The 18,526-nt window shown below is 38.1% G+C and overlaps 1 protein-coding gene across 7 annotated transcripts in view; it reads right to left on the reverse strand.

The window, feature by feature from the left end:
- The window catches only part of chd9 (chromodomain helicase DNA binding protein 9), a 198,463-nt gene that overhangs the window by 131,178 nt on the left and 48,759 nt on the right, over nucleotides 1–18,526 (reverse strand). Inside the window, exon 1 of one of the 7 annotated variants that reach the window (XM_062023776.1) lies at nucleotides 6,067–6,226. The exons of 5 other annotated variants lie outside the window; for them this stretch is intronic. In XM_062023776.1, the coding sequence (XP_061879760.1) occupies nucleotides 6,067–6,099 (33 nt within the window). In that variant the 5' untranslated portion in view covers nucleotides 6,100–6,226. Of the gene's footprint in view, nucleotides 1–6,062; nucleotides 6,227–18,526 lie in introns of those variants that run through there. One more of the 7 variants, XM_062023802.1, reaches the window with a different exon arrangement.

The raw sequence follows: 18,526 nt of genomic DNA on the forward strand, positions 1-18,526 counted from the left end.
CCCATCATTCATTCACACCTGGTGGTGGTAAGCTACATTTGTAGCCACAGCTGCCCTGGGGTAGACTGACGGAAGTACCAATGATTGTCACACACACACTAGGTGTGGTGAAATTTGTCCTCTGCATTTGACCCATCCCCTTGTTCACCCCCTGGGAGGTGAGGGGAGCAGTGGGCAGCAGCCCGGGAATCATTTTTGGTGATTTAACCCCCAATTCCAACCCTTGATGCTGAGTGCCAAGCAGGGAGGTAATGGGTCCCATTTTTATAGTCTTTGGTATGACTCGGCCGGGGTTTGAACTCACAACCTACCGATCTCAGGGCGGACACTCTAACCACTAGGCCACTGAGTAGTTGTGTTAAACAACGCGAAATATGAACGCGGAAAAACTAAAAAACCCACCTACAATCTGATATATCGCTAAGCTTTAGAACTTTGTTGTAAAATTCTCTTTTGTTACGTATACATTATACAATGTTGGATAGTTGTGTAAGCGCCAAATCATAAGGTTCATGGTAGGGTTGATATAGAGTTGATATAGACCAGGCCTGGGCAATTATAGTGTCTGGGGGCCGGCATATCTGATTTTTAGGAACACTAATACAAAACCTCACAATAATGTCTGATTGAATGCTAAAAACGTTATGACAGACCACCTTAAAAAACGGAATGGAATTGTAAATTTTTTTACTGAATGAGACACCCAGAATGTACATGAAAATAAAGAATGTGGGTTTTACAATATTAACTATGAACGATAAAACACTGAATATTGACAACATATGAACATCACACACACTCTCGATTGGCATATTTTACAATCAAGCGAAACGCAACAAAAATGCAACAAAGACAGCAAAATATGAACGCGGAAAAACAAAAAAACCCACCTACAATCTGATATATCGCTAAGCTTTAGAACTTTGTTGTAAAAATCTATTTTGTTACGTATACATTTTACATTGTTGGATAGAGCAGAGCAGAGCAGCTTTATTTGTCCATTCTTAACATGTACAAGACACATAAGAACTGAAATTAAATTTTCGGCATAGTTGTGTAAGCGCCAAATCATAAGGTTCATGGTAGGGTTGATATAGAGTTGATATAGACCAGGCCTGGGCAATTATAGTGTCTGGGGGCCGGCATATCTGATTTTTAGGAACACTAATACAAAACCTCACAATAATGTCTGATTGAATGCTAAAAACGTTATGACAGACCACCTTAAAAAACGGAATGGAATTGTAAATGTTTTTACTGAATGAGACACCCAGAATGTACATGAAAATAAAGAATGTGGGTTTTACGATATTAACTATGAACGATAAAACACTGAATATTGACAACATATGAACATCACACACACTCTCGATTGACATATTTTACAATGAAGCGAAACGCAACAAAAATGCAACAAAGACAGCAAAATATGAACGCGGAAAAACGAAAAAACCCACCTACAATCTGATATATCGCTAAGCTTTAGAACTTTGTTGTAAAAATCTATTTTGTTACGTATACATTTTACATTGTTGGATAGAGCAGAGCAGCTTTATTTGTCCATTCTTAACATGTACAAGACACATAAGAACTGAAATTAAATTTTCGGCATAGTTGTGTAAGCGTCAAATCATAAGGTTCATGGTAGGGTTGATATAGAGTTTATATAGACCAGGCCTGGGCAATTATAGTGTCTGGGGGCCGGCATATCTGATTTTTAGGAACACTAATACAAAACCTCACAGTAATGTCTGATTGAATGCTAAAAACGTTATGACAGACCACCTTAAAAAACGGAATGGAATTGTAAATGTTTTTACTGAATGACACACCCAGAATGTACATGAAAATAAAGAATGTGGGTTTTACGATATTAACTATGAACGATAAAACACTGAATATTGACAACATATGAACATCACACACACTCTCGATTTACATATTTTACAATCAAGCGAAACGCAACAAAAATGCAACAAAGACAGCAAAATATGAACGCGGAAAAACGAAAAAACCCACCTACAATCTAATATATCGCTAAGCTTTAGAACTTTGTTGTAAAAATCTATTTTGTTACGTATACATTTTACATTGTTGGATAGAGCAGAGCAGCTTTATTTGTCCATTCTTAACATGTACAAGACACATAAGAACTGAAATTACATTTTCGGCATAATTGTGTAAGCGTCAAATCATAAGGTTCATGGTAGGGTTGATATAGAGTTTATATAGACCAGGCCTGGGCAATTATAGTGTCTGGGGGCCGGCATATCTGATTTTTAGGAACACTAATACAAAACCTCACAATAATGTCTGATTGAATGCTAAAAACGTTATGACAGACCACCTTAAAAAACGGAATGGAATTGTAAATGTTTTTACTGAATGAGACACCCAGAATGTACATGAAAATAAAGAATGTGGGTTTTACGATATTAACTATGAACGATAAAACACTGAATATTGACAACATATGAACATCACACACACTCTCGATTGACATATTTTACAATCAATCGAAATGCAACAAACACAGCAAAATATGAACGCGAAAAAAACGTAAAGAACCACCTACAATCTGATACATCACTAAGCTTTAGAACTTTGTTGTAAAAATCTCTTTTGTTACGTATACATTTTACAATGTTGGATAGTTGTGGTAAACAATGCCAAAGCGTCAAATCATAAGGTTCCTGCTAGGGTTGATATAGACCAGGCCTGGGAAATTATAGTGTCTAGGGACTGGCATATCTGATTTTTAGAAACACTAATACAAAAACTCAGAAAAAAGTCTGAATGAATGCTAAAAATGTTATGACAGACCGCCTTAAAAAACGGAATGGCATCTTACATTTTTTTTACTGAATGAGACACCCGGAATGTACATGAAAATAAAGAATGTGGGTTTTACAATATTAACTATGAACAATATAACACTGAATATTGACAAATGATCATCACACACACTCTTGATTGACATATTTTACAATCCAGCGAAATGCAACAAACACAGCGAAATATGAACGCAGAAAAACTAAAAAACCCACCTACAATCTGATATATCGCTAAGCTTTAGAACGTTGTTGTAAAAATCGCCTTCCGCATCTGTCCCTGACACCCACATTCCAGGCTGGCCACTCTGGAAACGCTCCCCACCCACACTGCTTGGTGCCTCGTCGGAGCTGCTGTGACGTGGATTAGCAAAGTAACTTTAGATTACCATAGTAACTAATTAGATTACCATAGTAACAAGTATATCATGCAAAAGCGCAGATTCCAACCATTGAAATACTTTGTATAGTTCAAGACGTACGGTAATTTGAAAACATCACCACACATCATAATGGCAGCTACAGTTTCCATCTTAAAGATCTAAAACAATTATTTGGGAATGTCTGGCGGGCCAGACTGAAAAGCTTAACGGCCCGGGCCTTAATTTGCCCAGGTCTGATATAGACAATGTACAATATAAATTATTTAAGGGACAAGCGGTAGAAAATGGATGGATGGATAATTTTGGTAGACGGTAGAGCTTTTAATAACATATCTTTATGATAATGCATGTAAATGACACATTCTAACGGTGTCCGGCAAATTTATCAGCAACAGTCGAACAAAGATATCCTTAACGCAATGTAGCATCCTTGCTAGCGAGCTAGCAGCTATAAGGTTGTGCGATATAGGACGATATACGATATTAATGATACAAATTTGGCAGACGATAGAGCTTTTATTACCATCATCATATTGTGATAAAACATATTGACGAAACATTCTCGATGTGTCCCGCAAATTTGACAGCGACAAGCGGACAAAGGCGTCCCTTAACGCAATGGAACATCCTTGCTACAGAGCTAGCAGCTAATGTCCCTCCACAGTGCAGCTTCTAAAACACCAATCCTTGTCTCCGCGCTTTTCTTACAAGTCATAAGGATGTGTGTTTAAATGGAGATCAGAATCTTCAAAGATCCTCTTTGAAGTTAGGTTCAGGGTACATTGGCTAACTTTTGACTTACACATGCACTCGACAAACACGAAGCACGGTTAACATTTCAACACCGTGAAAGGAGACCTATGATGAATTTTGTCTCATCTGACTTATCAATGTTACAAAGTTGCATACTCGCTGTAAACAATGCCAAAGTGTCAATCTCAGCCAGAAGGGGAGGTGGAGGTCCTCCCCTTCTGCTTCAGGCCATGTGGAAACACAAAAAAACAGGCAAGATCAAGTATTATTTTCATCATCAGAATCCAACGTCATGCAGGGACTCAAAAAACAGGTTATAAGAGTGACTGTAGAGCAAAATGTACACCAAAGCTTATCCAGTAAATATTATCTGGACTACAAAGAAGTATTACCATGAATTGATTTACATGGACCCCGACTTAAACAAGTTGAAAAACGTATTCGGGTGTTACCATTCAGTGGTCAATTGTACGGAATATGTACTGTGCAATCTACTAATAAAAGTTTCTATCAATCAATCTCTCAATCAAAAAGTTTTAAATGTAGATCATCATCATGTTGATGACTGAAGTGCTGATAACCAAACCTAACCCCCCCTCCACATCCCACACCCCGGATTGTAAATAATTCAATGTATATACTCTGATGATAAGTTGTGTGATGACTGTATTATGATGATAGTATATATCTGTACCATGAATTAAACAAGTTGAAAAACGTATTCGGGTGTTACCATTTAGTGGTCAATTGTACAGAATATATACCGTACTGTGCAATCTACTAATAAAAGTTTCAATCAATCAATCAATCATAGGTCCCCTTTAAAAGGTTTCTACTTAATTGTGTTGTTTTCCATAGTTGGGAGTCATTTTACAGTTCATTCGCACCTTTAAAAACAGTTATATTCACTATTTTCATGAAACACATGACTTGAAACATTGTATAGTGCAGGGGTCGGCAACCCAAAATGTTGAAAGAGCCATATTGGGCCAAAAATACAAAAACAAATCTGTCTGGAGCCGCAAAAAATGAAAAGCCATATTACATACAGATAGTGTGTCATGAGATATAAATTGAATTACAATAACAATAGTGTCCTTTGTCCATGTACAAAGCCTTTATACCCTTTATAGAGGGTACATGCGGACCCTAATAAGAGGACTTTAAGGAAACGAAATGACCTCAAATATACCTACAAATGAGGCATAATGATGCAATATGTACATATAGCTAGCCTAAATAGCATGTTAGCTTCGATTATCTTGCAGTCATGCAGTGACCACATATGGACACCCAAAGATTCACAGCCCTAATGTTTAATACAAACAGTGTACTTTATAACAATTATGGAGGTTTGTGTCATGTTTGTCCTCCTACAGAAACCATATTAAAACAAAAAATATATTTTTTCCCCCCTCATCTTTTTCCATTTTTCATACATTTTTGAAAAAGCTCCAGAGAGCCACTAGGACGGCGCTAAAGAGCCGAATGCAGCTCTAGAGCCGCGGGTTGCCGACCCCCGGTATAGTGCAAGACTAAAGGCAGTTTGAGTCTTGGGGAAAAAAAAGAAAAAAAAACGTTTCAAGGAGATAATGACTTCCCGTAGTCTCAAACCTACATGCTGTCGTTGCAAATGAGTAACCAGCGAGCTTTGGATTGGTTGGAAAGTGTTTGTTTTAGTTGATTACCCTTGTTTTCTGAACGTTTGATGTCTGAACATTCTCACCTTTCAGTGAAGCAACACATGGTTATAAACCGCGCACACACACAAGGACAACAAGGTCATTCTCTCACTTCTTTTGTCCGGGGCTAAAACCTTCAGATTTTTTTTTTTTTCCTCCCCTCCGGTAACTCTTTAGAAGCCGGGCAGAACGTGGTAATTGGACTTGGGTTCTCTACCGAACTTCGGGTCAAACTAAGTTCAGCAAAAGTTGCCCCGCTTCACATTCCAGCCCTCGCACAAATTCCACATTGTTTCAAACGGACATTCTCTCTTTTTCAACACACAACAGTTTGCCGTTTTGCTTCCTAAAGAAGGAAGCGGACAGTAAAAAGGACAGGACGAGAAGAGAAACTGGAAAAAAAAAATTCCGACCTACGGTGCTGCTAGGGTTGAAGCCGTCTTCCCACATGCTCGGCGCACTCTCACTCAAAGTACAGCTCACCCCTCCCCTATTCTGTCATGGCTCCTCCCCCTTCTGGCCCCTCCTCTTCCGCCCAATTGCCCGACTTCCTGTTTACCTCTGACCCCCCGCTTGGCTCCCCCTCCCCCGCAGCCTTTCTTATCTGTCAGGCCTCCCAGTAGAGGAGCCGAGTGCAAACAGGCAGACAAGTTGACAGGGCGAGGGCGGGGGGTGGCCACAGAAGCAGCAGGCTTCCACGGGTTGTGTGCGGCCGTGTGAAATAGCTGCCTGCTGTGTGGCTCATGTGGGCGGAGGTGGTGGAGGTGGCGGGGGGCCGGCGCTGGGTGTCGCCTTTCAGTGGGCTGGTGACGACTCGTTTCAGAGTTATATAAACCTCGGGAAGGTCGGCTATGGCGTGACGCGGGGGAGGGGGGGCTCCGGCTTGCGTGCGCACACTCTGCCTCGTTTGCCCACAGGGCAAGGTAGAGCAGGGTGAGTGGCGGCACTTAGACGGATAAAAAAATAAATAAAAGAATGTGTGCGGTGTATCCGTTTTAGGGGTGTGGGAAATAAATCTATTAGAATTCAAATCGCGATTCTCACGTTGTACGATTCAGTTTCGATTCTCATTTTTCAAAAATCGATTTTTATTTTTATTTATTTATTTATTATTATTTTTAATTTGTATTAATCAATCCAACAAAATAATACAAAGCAATACCATAACCAGTGGTTCTTAACCTTTTTTCAGTGATGTACCCCCTGTGAAAATTGTTTTAATTCAAGTACCCCCTAATCAGAGCAAAGCATTTTTGGTTGAAAAAAAGAGATGAAGTAAAATACAGCACTATGTCATCAGTTTCTGATGGATTAAATTGTATAACAGTGCAAAATATTGCTCATTTGTAGTGGTATTTCTTGAACTATTTGGAAAAAAAGATAGGTTCTTATTTAAATTTGTAAAGGATTTTCGAATTGTTGCTATTTTTAGAATATTAAAAAAAAATCTCACATACCCCTTGGCATACCTTCAAGTACCCCCAGGGGTACGTGTACCCCCATTTGAGAACCACTGCCATAACAATGCAATCCAAAACCAAACCCGACCCAGCAACACTCAGAACAGCAATAAACAGAGCAATTGAGAGGAGACAGATAGGCTCCAGCACCCCCCACGACGCCAAAAGGGACAAGCGGTAGAAAATGGATGGATGGATGGATGGACAAACACAGAACAATCCAAAAGCAGTGAAACAAAAATGAATATTATCAACAACAGTATCAATATTAGCAGGGGTCCCCAAACTTTTTGACTCGGGGGCCGCATTGGGTTAAAAAAATTTGGCCGGGTGCCGGCCTGTGTGTGTGTGTATGTATGTATGTATGTATGTATGTATGTATGTATGTATGTATGTATGTATGTATGTATGTATATATATATATATATATATATATATATATATATATATATATATATATATATATATATATATATATATATATATATATATATATATATATATATATATATATATATATGTTAGAGCAGTGGTCCCCAACCTTTTTGTAGCTGTGTGCTTACGGACTGTATCCCTGCAGACTGTATTGATCTATATTGACATACACATACACAATATATATATATATTGTGTTTTTTATGTTGATTTAATTTAAAAAAAAAAATATATATATATATATATATATAATGTTTTTAAATTTCTTATGTGGCCCGGTACCAATCGGTGGCCCGGTGGTTGGGGACCACTGTGTTAGAGCCATTTACTCTTTCTGTCCGTCAAATTCATGACATCCTAAAGGGGTTGGCTTAAAGGCCTACTGAAACCCACTACTACCGACCACGCAGTCTGATAGTTTATATATCAATGATGAAATCTTAACATTGCAACACATGCCAATACGGCCGGGTTAACTTATAAATTGCAATTTTAAATTTCCCGTCACACTTTCAGATGAAAAGTCTAGATATGATGACGTATGCGCGTGACGGAATCAGTTGATGCGGAAGTATTGGTACCCCATTGAATCCAATACAAAAAAGCTCTGTTTTCATTTCAAAATTCCACAGTATTCTGGACATCTGTGTTGGTGAATCTTTTGCAATTTGTTTAATGAACAATGGAGACTGCAAAGAAGAAAGTTGTCGGTGGGATCGGTGTATTAGCGGCGCACTACAGCAACACAACCAGGAGGGCAGAGATGGATAGCAGATGCGTTAGCCGCCAAACTCACCTTATCTTCCTCCGTCTCGCCGACCGCATCTGTGATCGGGTGAAGTCCTTCGTCGCACCGTTGATCGCTGGAACGCAGGTGAGCACGGGTGTTGATGAGCAGATGAGGGCTGGCGTAGGTGGATAGCTAATGATTTTAGAATAGCTCTGTGATGTCCGGTTGCTAAGTTAGCTTCAATGGCGTCGTTAGCAACAGCATTGTTAAACTTCGCCAGGCTGGAAAGCGTTAACCGTGTATTTACATGTCCATGGTTTAATAGTATTGTTGATCTTCTGTCTATCCTTCCAGTCAGGGATTTATTTATTTTGTTTCTATATGCAATTAAGCACGATGCTATCACGTTAGCTCCGTAGCTAAAAGTGTTTCGTCGATGTATTGTCGTGGAGATAAAAGTCACTGTGAATGTCCATTTCGCGTTCTCGACTCTCATTTTCAAGAGGATATAGTATCCGAGGTGGTTTAAAATACAAATCCGTGATCCACAATAGAAAAAGGGGAGAGTGTGGAATCCAATGAGCCAGCTTGTACCAAGTTACGGTCAGAGCGAAAAAAGATATGTCTTGCACTGCATTCTAGTACTTCACTCGAACGTTCCTCATCCACAAATCTTTCATCCTCGCTCAAATTAATGGGGTAATCGTCGCTTTCTCGGTCCGAATCGCTCTAGCTGCGTTGAAAACAATAGGAAAATGTGAGGAGCCTTTCAATTGACTACGTCACGCTACTTCCGGTAGCGGCAAGGCTTTTTTTATCAGATACCAAAAGTTGCGATCTTTATCGTCGTTGTTCTCTACTAAATCCTTTCAGCAAAAATATGGCAATGTCGCGAAATAGATAGATAGTACTTTATTGTGATCAAGTATGACACATAAAATGGGTATGCTATCCCCGTTTAAATTTAAAAAATCATTTCAGTAGGCCTTTAAGGCCAAGTGCCAGTCTACTTAGGGAGGGGCTGGGATCTTGCACAGGTGTTGCTGATTGGAGGCGCAGCAGTTTTTGACTGTGCCATGCTATGATTTGTTTGCTCCCGTTTATTTTCCGTTTTTTTTACAAAGTGAGTTTGATTTACGTGACTGTATGTTAATAAATATTTGTGTTAAACATGGACACAATTCTGAACATCAATTATTAGCCAGCTGCTCACGTTTAAACTAGCTTCAGTTATATTCGGCAACCTATAGCAGTAAGAGTATAGAACTTTACCGCTACAATAGATAGATAGATAGATAGATAGATAGATAGATAGATAGATAGATAGATAGATAGATAGATAGATAGATAGATAGATAGATAGATAGATAGATAGATAGATAGATAGATAGATAGATAGATAGATAGATAGATAGATAGATATATATATATATATATATATATATATATATATATATATATATATATATATATATATATATATATATATATATATACACATTGTCTTTATATTCCAGCGAGTTAATCCGTTTTGTCATTAACATCAATTAACATTGATGTTCATCAACATTTAACATTGTCACGTTATCGATGGGAAAATTCATTTTTAGACAATATGATTTGCCTGAGCGGCTAGGAGACACAGAGAGTAACAAGCGGTATAAAATGGATAAGAAAGGAAAGATCAAATTTTTAAAAAATAATAATAATTTAAACACTTTTTTTTTTTAACTTGGGACTTCCTGTGGGCCGGATTTTGGATGCTCGGGGGCCGGATCCGGCCCGCAGGCCGTAGTTTGGGGACCCCTGAATATTAGTAACAATTTCAACATAGCAGTGATTAAAAATCCCTCATTGACATTATCATTAGACATTTATAAAATAAAAAAAGAACAAAAAAGAACAATAGTGTCACAGTGGCTTACACTTGCATCACATCTCATAAGCTTGACAACACACTGTGTCCAATATTTTCACAAAGATAAAATAAGTCATATTTTTGGTTCATTTAATAGTTAAAACAAATTTACATTATTGCAATCAGTTGATAAAACGTTGTCCTTTACAATTATAAAAGCTTTTTACAAAAATCTACTACTCTGCTTGCATGTCAGCAGACTGGGGTAGATCCTGCTCAAATCCTATGTATTGAATAAATAGAGAATTGTTTTGAATCGGAAAAATATCGTTTCTGAATCGAGAATCGCGTTGAATTGAAAAAATAAGATTTCGAATCGAATCGTGACCCCAAGAATCGATATTGAATCGAATCGTGGGACACCCAAAGATTCGCAGCCCTAATCCGTATAGCAATATTGCGTGCTGTAAGTCTGATACTGTACATTCAAATCCACAACTGCATCCTACTTATTTCAAGATACACCAAATGAGGGTACAGCAATGTTAATATTTGGTTACATGTCCCTTGGCAAGTTTTTTAATTGATTGATTGAAACTTTTATTAGTAGATTGCACAGTACAGTAAATGGTAAATAGGTTATACTTGTATAGCGCTCTTCTACCTTTTTAAGGAACTCACAGCGCTTTGACACTATTTCCACATTCACCCATTCACACACTGATGGCGGGAGCTGCCATGCAAGGCGCTAACCAAGACCCATCAGGAGCAAGGGTTTTGATTGATTGATTGATTGATTGAAGCTTTTATTAGTAGATTGTACAGTATAGTACATATTCCGTACAATTGACCACTAAATGGTAACACCCCAATAAGTTTTTCAACTTGTTTAAGTCGGGGTCCACTTAAATTGATTCATGATACAGGTATATACTATATATATACTATCATCATAATACAGTCATCACACAGGATAATCATCAGAGTATCTACATTGAATTATTTACATTATTTACAATCCGGGGTGTGGGATGGGGGGGGGGGGGTAGGTTTGGTTGATATCAACACTTCAGTCATCAACAATTGCATCATCAGAGAAATGGACATTGAAACAGTGTAGGACTGACTTGGTAGGATATGTACAGCAAGTAGTGGACATAGAGCAGGGGTGGGCAATTAATTTTTACCGGGGGCCGCATGAGCTACCCGAGCACTGCTGGAGGGCCACATCGACAATATTTCAATTAAATTTTGCTCAATATTATTTTTGATATATACCGTAAGATAAATAATAATAATAATAATAATAATAGTAATACTTCAACATAGTGTGTGTAACAGCATTCCATGACTAATATATATAAATTAACATTAATAATAAATGACAGTAAAATAAGCACACGTATGACTGAGGAGTCATAGTGTAACTTTGTGTGGTGTTTGAGTTGTCCGACTTTTTGTGTGGCCTTAAACGCACCAGTGGTTTAGTGCTATGCGTGTTGGTGACAGATGACAAGTTGGTTTTGGCCTGGTTTGTACGGCAGAAAATGACTAGTTTTTCGAGATAGAATTGTTTTACTCATGTTTTTGGTGTGGTTATGTCCGAATATAAACAGTTTTGTTCAATTAAGTGATCGATATAATTCCTGTCCTCGAAGCATCTCGATAGACGTTACAATAATTGAACGGTGTTCAATTGAACGGTGTTGACGAACACCATTAGGGCCGCTTGTTGTCACTGTCACTCAAAGTTGCATTGCAAAATTCCATAGAATAAATATGTTTATTTTGTTTATAATTCAGATGGGATTTGATTTGGTGCGCGGCATATACTTGCTGCGCGCAGCGGACGCTTGAGCAGTGCGCAATTGCGCAGGCACGCACCTTAGGTGAGGGGACGTTGCTTTGCAGTTCATATGTGTTGTTGAAAACACGGCATTCCTCATCAACTTTTCTCTTTTTGGCGTCTCGGGTGTAAACCGTGCATCACTTGTCGCTGCATGTGCACCTTCACTCGCAGGTTACACACGGACACACGCCCATAAATAATACTTTTCAAAATAAAAGCAGCACAGTTGTATTGCGCGCAGGACATAGATGTTTTTTCAACTTTATTTTGTAATTGCAGTTGTTCACATTCACTCACAATCACGCATACGTCCACACGGAAGTAATACAAATAACGATTTTCAAAACAAAAGCAGCACCGTTGTATTGCACACTCGACATAGATACTTTTTAAAATGTATTTTGTAATTTATAATTGGCCTCACGCGGGCCGGACAGGGACGCACAAAGGGCCGGATGCGGCCCGCGGGCCGCAGAATGCCCAGGTCTGACATAGAGAGAGAGATCAGAAAGCATAAGAATAAGTATCTACATTTGATTATTTACATTTGATTACTTACAATCCGGGGAGGTGGGATGTGGAAGGGAGAGGGTGTTAGTTAAGGGTTGAAGTTGCCTGGAGGTGTTCTTTTAGTGCGGTTTTGAAGGAGGATAGAGATGCCCTTTCTTTTACACCTGTGAAGTGTCATGCTCAAGGACACAACGGACGTGACTAGGATGGTAGAAGGTGGGGATTGAACCAGTAACCCTCAGATTGCTGGCACGGCCATTCTCCCAACTTCGCCACGTCGTCCCCACGCCGTCCCCACGCCGTCCCCACGCCGTACATATTCCGTACAATTTACCACTATATGGTAACACCCGAATAGGTTTTGAGGCAGAGGTGTTACAATCCTGACCATGCACCATCATTTTAATGCAACAAAATTGTAGTTTTTTTTAAATTTACAGTAATATGCTGTAAAGAACATCGTAAAATGTATTGTCATTTTTATCAATTTGATGGGTAGTTTCCTGCAAATATTTAAGTATGTATTTTTATTTAGACAAAAAATGTTTGGAACGTATGATAATATACTGTAATATTTGTTGCAATAATGAATACTATTAAAGTTTAAAAGGCATGCACTTTCAAGCAGTACACACACATATATACACACACATATATATATATATATATGTATGTGTGTATATATATATATGTATGTATGTGTATATTATACACACACATATACACACACACATATACACACACACATATATATAACTAAATAAGAGAGAGAGAATTTATATATATATATATATATATATATATATATATATATATATATATATATATATATATATATATATATATATATATATATATATATATATATATATATTATAATATAATCTATGTATGTAATATAATATATATATATTATAATATAATCTATGTATGTAATATAATATATATACAATGTATAAGTAAATACATGATGTGTACGGTAACAACCAAAAACCATGAATGATGCAGTAGCCAAATGAGTAGTAGCCAAAGGAGAAGCATTTTATATATATTAATTAAATATAATATATAGGAATAATATCCATCCATCCATCCATCCATTTTCTACCGCTTGTCCCTTTCGGGGTCACGGGGATAGTAATAATAAACAATATATTAACAATATACAATATAATAATTAAAGATGCATATATAATTAATTTATAATCGAATTGTAGCTGCTGAATCGTAATCGTAATCAAATCGTGAGATGCCCAAAGAAGAGAGAGGAGCAATTGCATTAATTTAATGAGATGTATCTATATTGTGCGCAGATGTCCTCACAGTAGCGCTGTGAATATTTGGGGACCACACGATTTGATTCGATTCTTGTGGGTAACGATTCAAAATGATTTGATTCAAAATGATTTGATTCAAAATGAATACCTTTTAATAACATTAGGTGCCAGTTCTATGATTAACTACATTCCTCCATAAAAAAGATTAACAGCTGTGAAAAATGTCTATATTACTTAAAAGAAAACTGGTTTTGTTTAATAAGATTATACGATAATATGATTTGGCCAAGTGGTTGAACAGGACAGATTAAAAAAAATAAAAGTTTTCAATTAAAAAAATACATGTAAAAAAAAAAGTTTTTTTAGAGTTTTCTATTTTAGATTTTTTTTTTAATCGATTAAGAATCGTTACAAAGAAGAATTGTGATTAATTTGAAAATCTTTTTTTTGACACCACTAGTTTTCAGTCTGAATTATTTTCTGTATTTGTATTATTTCAATAATGAAAGGTGGAGGTTATCATTAGGATATGTTAAGATCAAATGGCTTTTCAGCAGGAATGTGCCGGTTGATCGGCCACCGATCAGTATCGGACTATTTTCATGACTAGGTATGTGATCGCCATTGCCGATTAATGCCTTCCTATGCCAATTACAAACGCTGATCCCCTATGGATCTCCATACAGTGTGGAGCCGCTTCCCTCAATTTATAATAATCACCTCCATTAGGGCAACTAAACTGCATCTTTTGATATCTTAAGTATCATTATCAAGCCAGGAGCAGGCATGCTAATGGCTAAGTAGATTAGAGGGAGGAAAATATAACAACAACTGCTGGTGTGTCAGCATTGTCACAGTAAGTACACGACAGGTAAGGGAAGGGCAGATTGATCCATAGATTGGTGGCGTCGACACAAAGGGTAGTATCAGTATATGATCAATATGAGATTGATTTGACCAATATTTTTATTTTCTCAAAATTATACCTGTTGTTTTTGTTATCGTTTACAAATTTAGGGAGTAAGTCCATGGACACAGGAGGACTTTGAGGGAAAACACCTAAGAATTTAAATGAGTAATAGAAAGTAGTTGCTATTATTTAGTTATTAACTACTCACTTAGTTTTGCTCAAACAATTGCATGTAATAACATAAAATAACGAATTTAAGTGGACCCCGACTTAAACAAGTTGAAAAACTTTTTCGGGTGTTACCATTTAGTGGTCAATTGTACGGAATATGTACTGCATTGTGCAATCTACTAATAAAAGTTTCAATCAATCAATCAAATATTGTTTAACTGTCATTAGCACTGACCATACATACATTAAAACATTTACAGTTAGTAATTGGTATTGGTATTAGTATCGGCTAATTTCACTCATGGACGATCCGTATAAGTATCAGCAGCATTAACACCTTGACCAGAACATCCCTACTTTTCGGAGCTTTTCACACGCTTTGCACGTGTGACTGCATGGCCAGCCATGCCGGGCCCTGGCCCGTCTCCGTCGACTGGGCAAGAGGAAAGAAAGTGTACTGAAATGGAGAGGAGGTCGGAGCAAAACATGCTGCCAAACTTTCAGTGTTCAGTGGGGTCAAGCACACTTTGAAAAGCCTTGAGTACGGCTTTAGTGTTGGGAGTCCAAAATGTTTGCATAAGCAATTGTCAGAATATAGTTGAGCAGTAGTGGTAGTAGCATCTTTATCAAGAGGTGTGATGTTCACACTGCAGTTCAATTTTGAAATGTTTGCCCGTATGGGACGTGTATTTTATTTTATTAATTTTTTTCATGTCAATGTGAATAGTACAATTCGTATGTGGATATAAATCAGATAAATTGCGTTCATCCGACCTATATGTCCTCAAAAATCTATGCTTTTTCATCTTCTGTGCAAAATAATTACAGGGTTTCCCCTTGATGTATTTGATTGGGGTGTGTGCCACGGCTTCATATTAGCCGCCACACCTAACAAAATAAAGTACCGTATTTTCCGGACCATAGGGCGCACTGGACTATAAAGTGCACTGCCGATGAACGGGTCTAGGCAGGTCTATTTTCATACAAAAGGCGCATTAAAGGAGTCATATTGTTATTATTTTTTTCCAAATTGAAAACACTTAACATGTAATGGTGGTTCTTTGGTCAAAATGTTGCATAGATGATGTTTTACAGATCATCTTCAAGTCGCTTTCTGACAGTTGCTTCAGGATGCGCCGTTTTGTGGGCGGTCTTATATACGTGGCTCCCCTTCGGCTGCGTCTTCTCCCCGTCATCTTTGTTGTAGCTAGGGTTGGGTATCGAGTATCGATTGGAACCGGGACTAACTTTCCGATTCTCCCGGAATCGTTCAAAAGTTTAAATTTCGATTCCTATTTTCGATACCCAGTCCGCCGACCGGAAAAAAATATGTCCGCCGAACCGGAAGAAGAAGCCGCTGAACACCAACGAAGAAGCGCCCACCGCCGGAAGTGTTAGCATAGCCGAGCGACTCAGTCAAGCTCAAGCATGGATAGCGGGCGTCGGCGGTCGAAAGTGTGGCTTTACTTTACAAAAAAAAAAATGAAATAACCGCAAAATAACAGAGCTCCATGTCCATCAAGAAACGAGTGGAGAGAGAGCTGCAGATGTACCAGGACGTTCCACCGATACTTATGTCTGACGACCCTGCTGCATGGTGGTGGAACCAACAAAAGACTTATCCTTTGCTGTCATATCTCGCTTTCTCCTATTTATGCGTTCAAGCTTCTTCCACACCCAGCGAACGTGTATTTTCCACAGCAGGAGACACTATCTGTCCAGAACGCTCACGCATCCTGCCTGAGAAGGCGGATATGGTCATTTTCCTAAACAAGAACTGTCTCTGATTTTATACTGTACCTGCTGCTAATCTGGACTGGGTTTTGCAAGTTGTTTCTTATTGTTTATTTGCTTTTCTGCACCAGGTTAGCCCATCAGTGGGAGCACGGTAACATTTTTAAGTACCTGCAGCATCATACACTTGTGTGTTTAAATGTGTTTTCATGAGGTTTCCTGCAGCATCATACACTTATGTGTAAATGTGTTTTCATGAGGTTTTCAAAAATAAAGCTCTCTTGAGGAAAGTGTACCCCTGGGAAAATGTATTCATAATTTATAATATTTATATTCAAGTTCATAGATTTGATATTTATATTCTAGTTGAAAACAGCCCTGTGAGGAATTAATAGTAAAGTTCATAAAAAGTTAATAGAATTAAAATTGATGGAGAATGTCAGACTATTTCATTCAGAAAGACTGTAGGTTAGCTAGCTCATTTAAAATATTCTAAATTTTTTTTGACCCTGCCTCTTAAAAGAATCGGAACCGAGAATCGTCATCGAAACAAAGAATCGGAATCGGAATTGGAATCGTTCGAATTCAAACGATACCCAACCCTAGTTGTAGCGGTGTAGCGTGCAAGGACGGGAGTGGAAGAAATGTCAAAAGATGGAGCTATATGTTTTAATGACATCCAGACTTCACTTAAATCAATAACGAAGCAGCATCTCCTCATCCGTGGCAAATATTGACTTATGCAGATCCCAAATACAGATAAGCAGGTACCAGAAGGTAAGATAAGTTGCTTTTGCATAATATTGCAAAAACAAAATGGCAGATATGTCTTACCTTATACACACACCATAATAATACTCGTATGTTGAAGCACAGTACAATCCATCAAGCGGTGCGGCTTCATACCTTACCAAAGTCGTAGTAAAACATTTTGATAGATTTTTGAGTGCTGTGTGTAATGTTCTATATTTTCAATGAAACATAAACATGTTGTTTACTTGAGTCATATTGCAGCCTACACTTATCTCTTATTTGTGACTGCCATCATATTGCAGTCTACACGTATCTCTTATGTGTGACTTCCATCATATTGCAGTCTACATGTATCTCTTATGTGTGACTGCCATCTACTGGTCACACTTATCATTTCACCATGTACCAAATAAAATAGCTTCGAGGTCAGGAAGCACAACCAAAATTATTCCGTACATTAGGCGCACCGGGTTATAAGGCGCACTGTCGAGTTTTGAGAAAATCTAAGGATTTTAAGTGCGCCTTATAGTCCGAAAAATACGGTAATACAATGCACAGTAACGTCCAGAAGAAAACAAAGTCTGACGTTTTGGTTTTTTTAGCTTTTATTGCCAATTTTATGCTAACAACGGGCCCAGTTCCAACAAGTATTTCCTCCATGCACATGCCTCCGTGCTTCACTCCTAGAAACACAACAACACTTTTCATTCTCCGCCAACAAGATGTGTTCACAGACTAAAAATTAACATTGTAACATACTAACATACACATTAACACCAGCAGGTAGTTACAGTGTGAATGGCTATATATTTTAATAGGGCACTATTGACTAATTTGACCGGGAAATTACGTATTTTGATCACCGAAACAGTGCTCCCGAAACCGAATGTTGTGATGCCGTAAGCTATACGCACAGGGTTGTCTGGAGCAATGGCAGCGTGTCCACGCTTTGGACGTACTCTAATATATTTGAGATATAGCCGCGAACGGCGATCTTCACAATTTAGGATGACATTGGCGGCTTTTAATGAGAGAAAGGCACCCAGCAACACAGTGTGACATCAGGCTCTCTGCAGCTCAAGTGACTTTTTGTCACAGACATGGAGCGACAGAAGTAAAAAGTCTCTAAACACGAGTACAGTCTCCTATAAAACCTTAAATAGATGATCAATTTGTTGCCAGTCGTTTTT

The sequence above is a fragment of the Entelurus aequoreus genome, linkage group LG02 (genome assembly GCF_033978785.1).
Source record: "Entelurus aequoreus isolate RoL-2023_Sb linkage group LG02, RoL_Eaeq_v1.1, whole genome shotgun sequence".
In the NCBI taxonomy this organism is placed as follows: Eukaryota; Metazoa; Chordata; class Actinopteri; order Syngnathiformes; family Syngnathidae; genus Entelurus; species Entelurus aequoreus.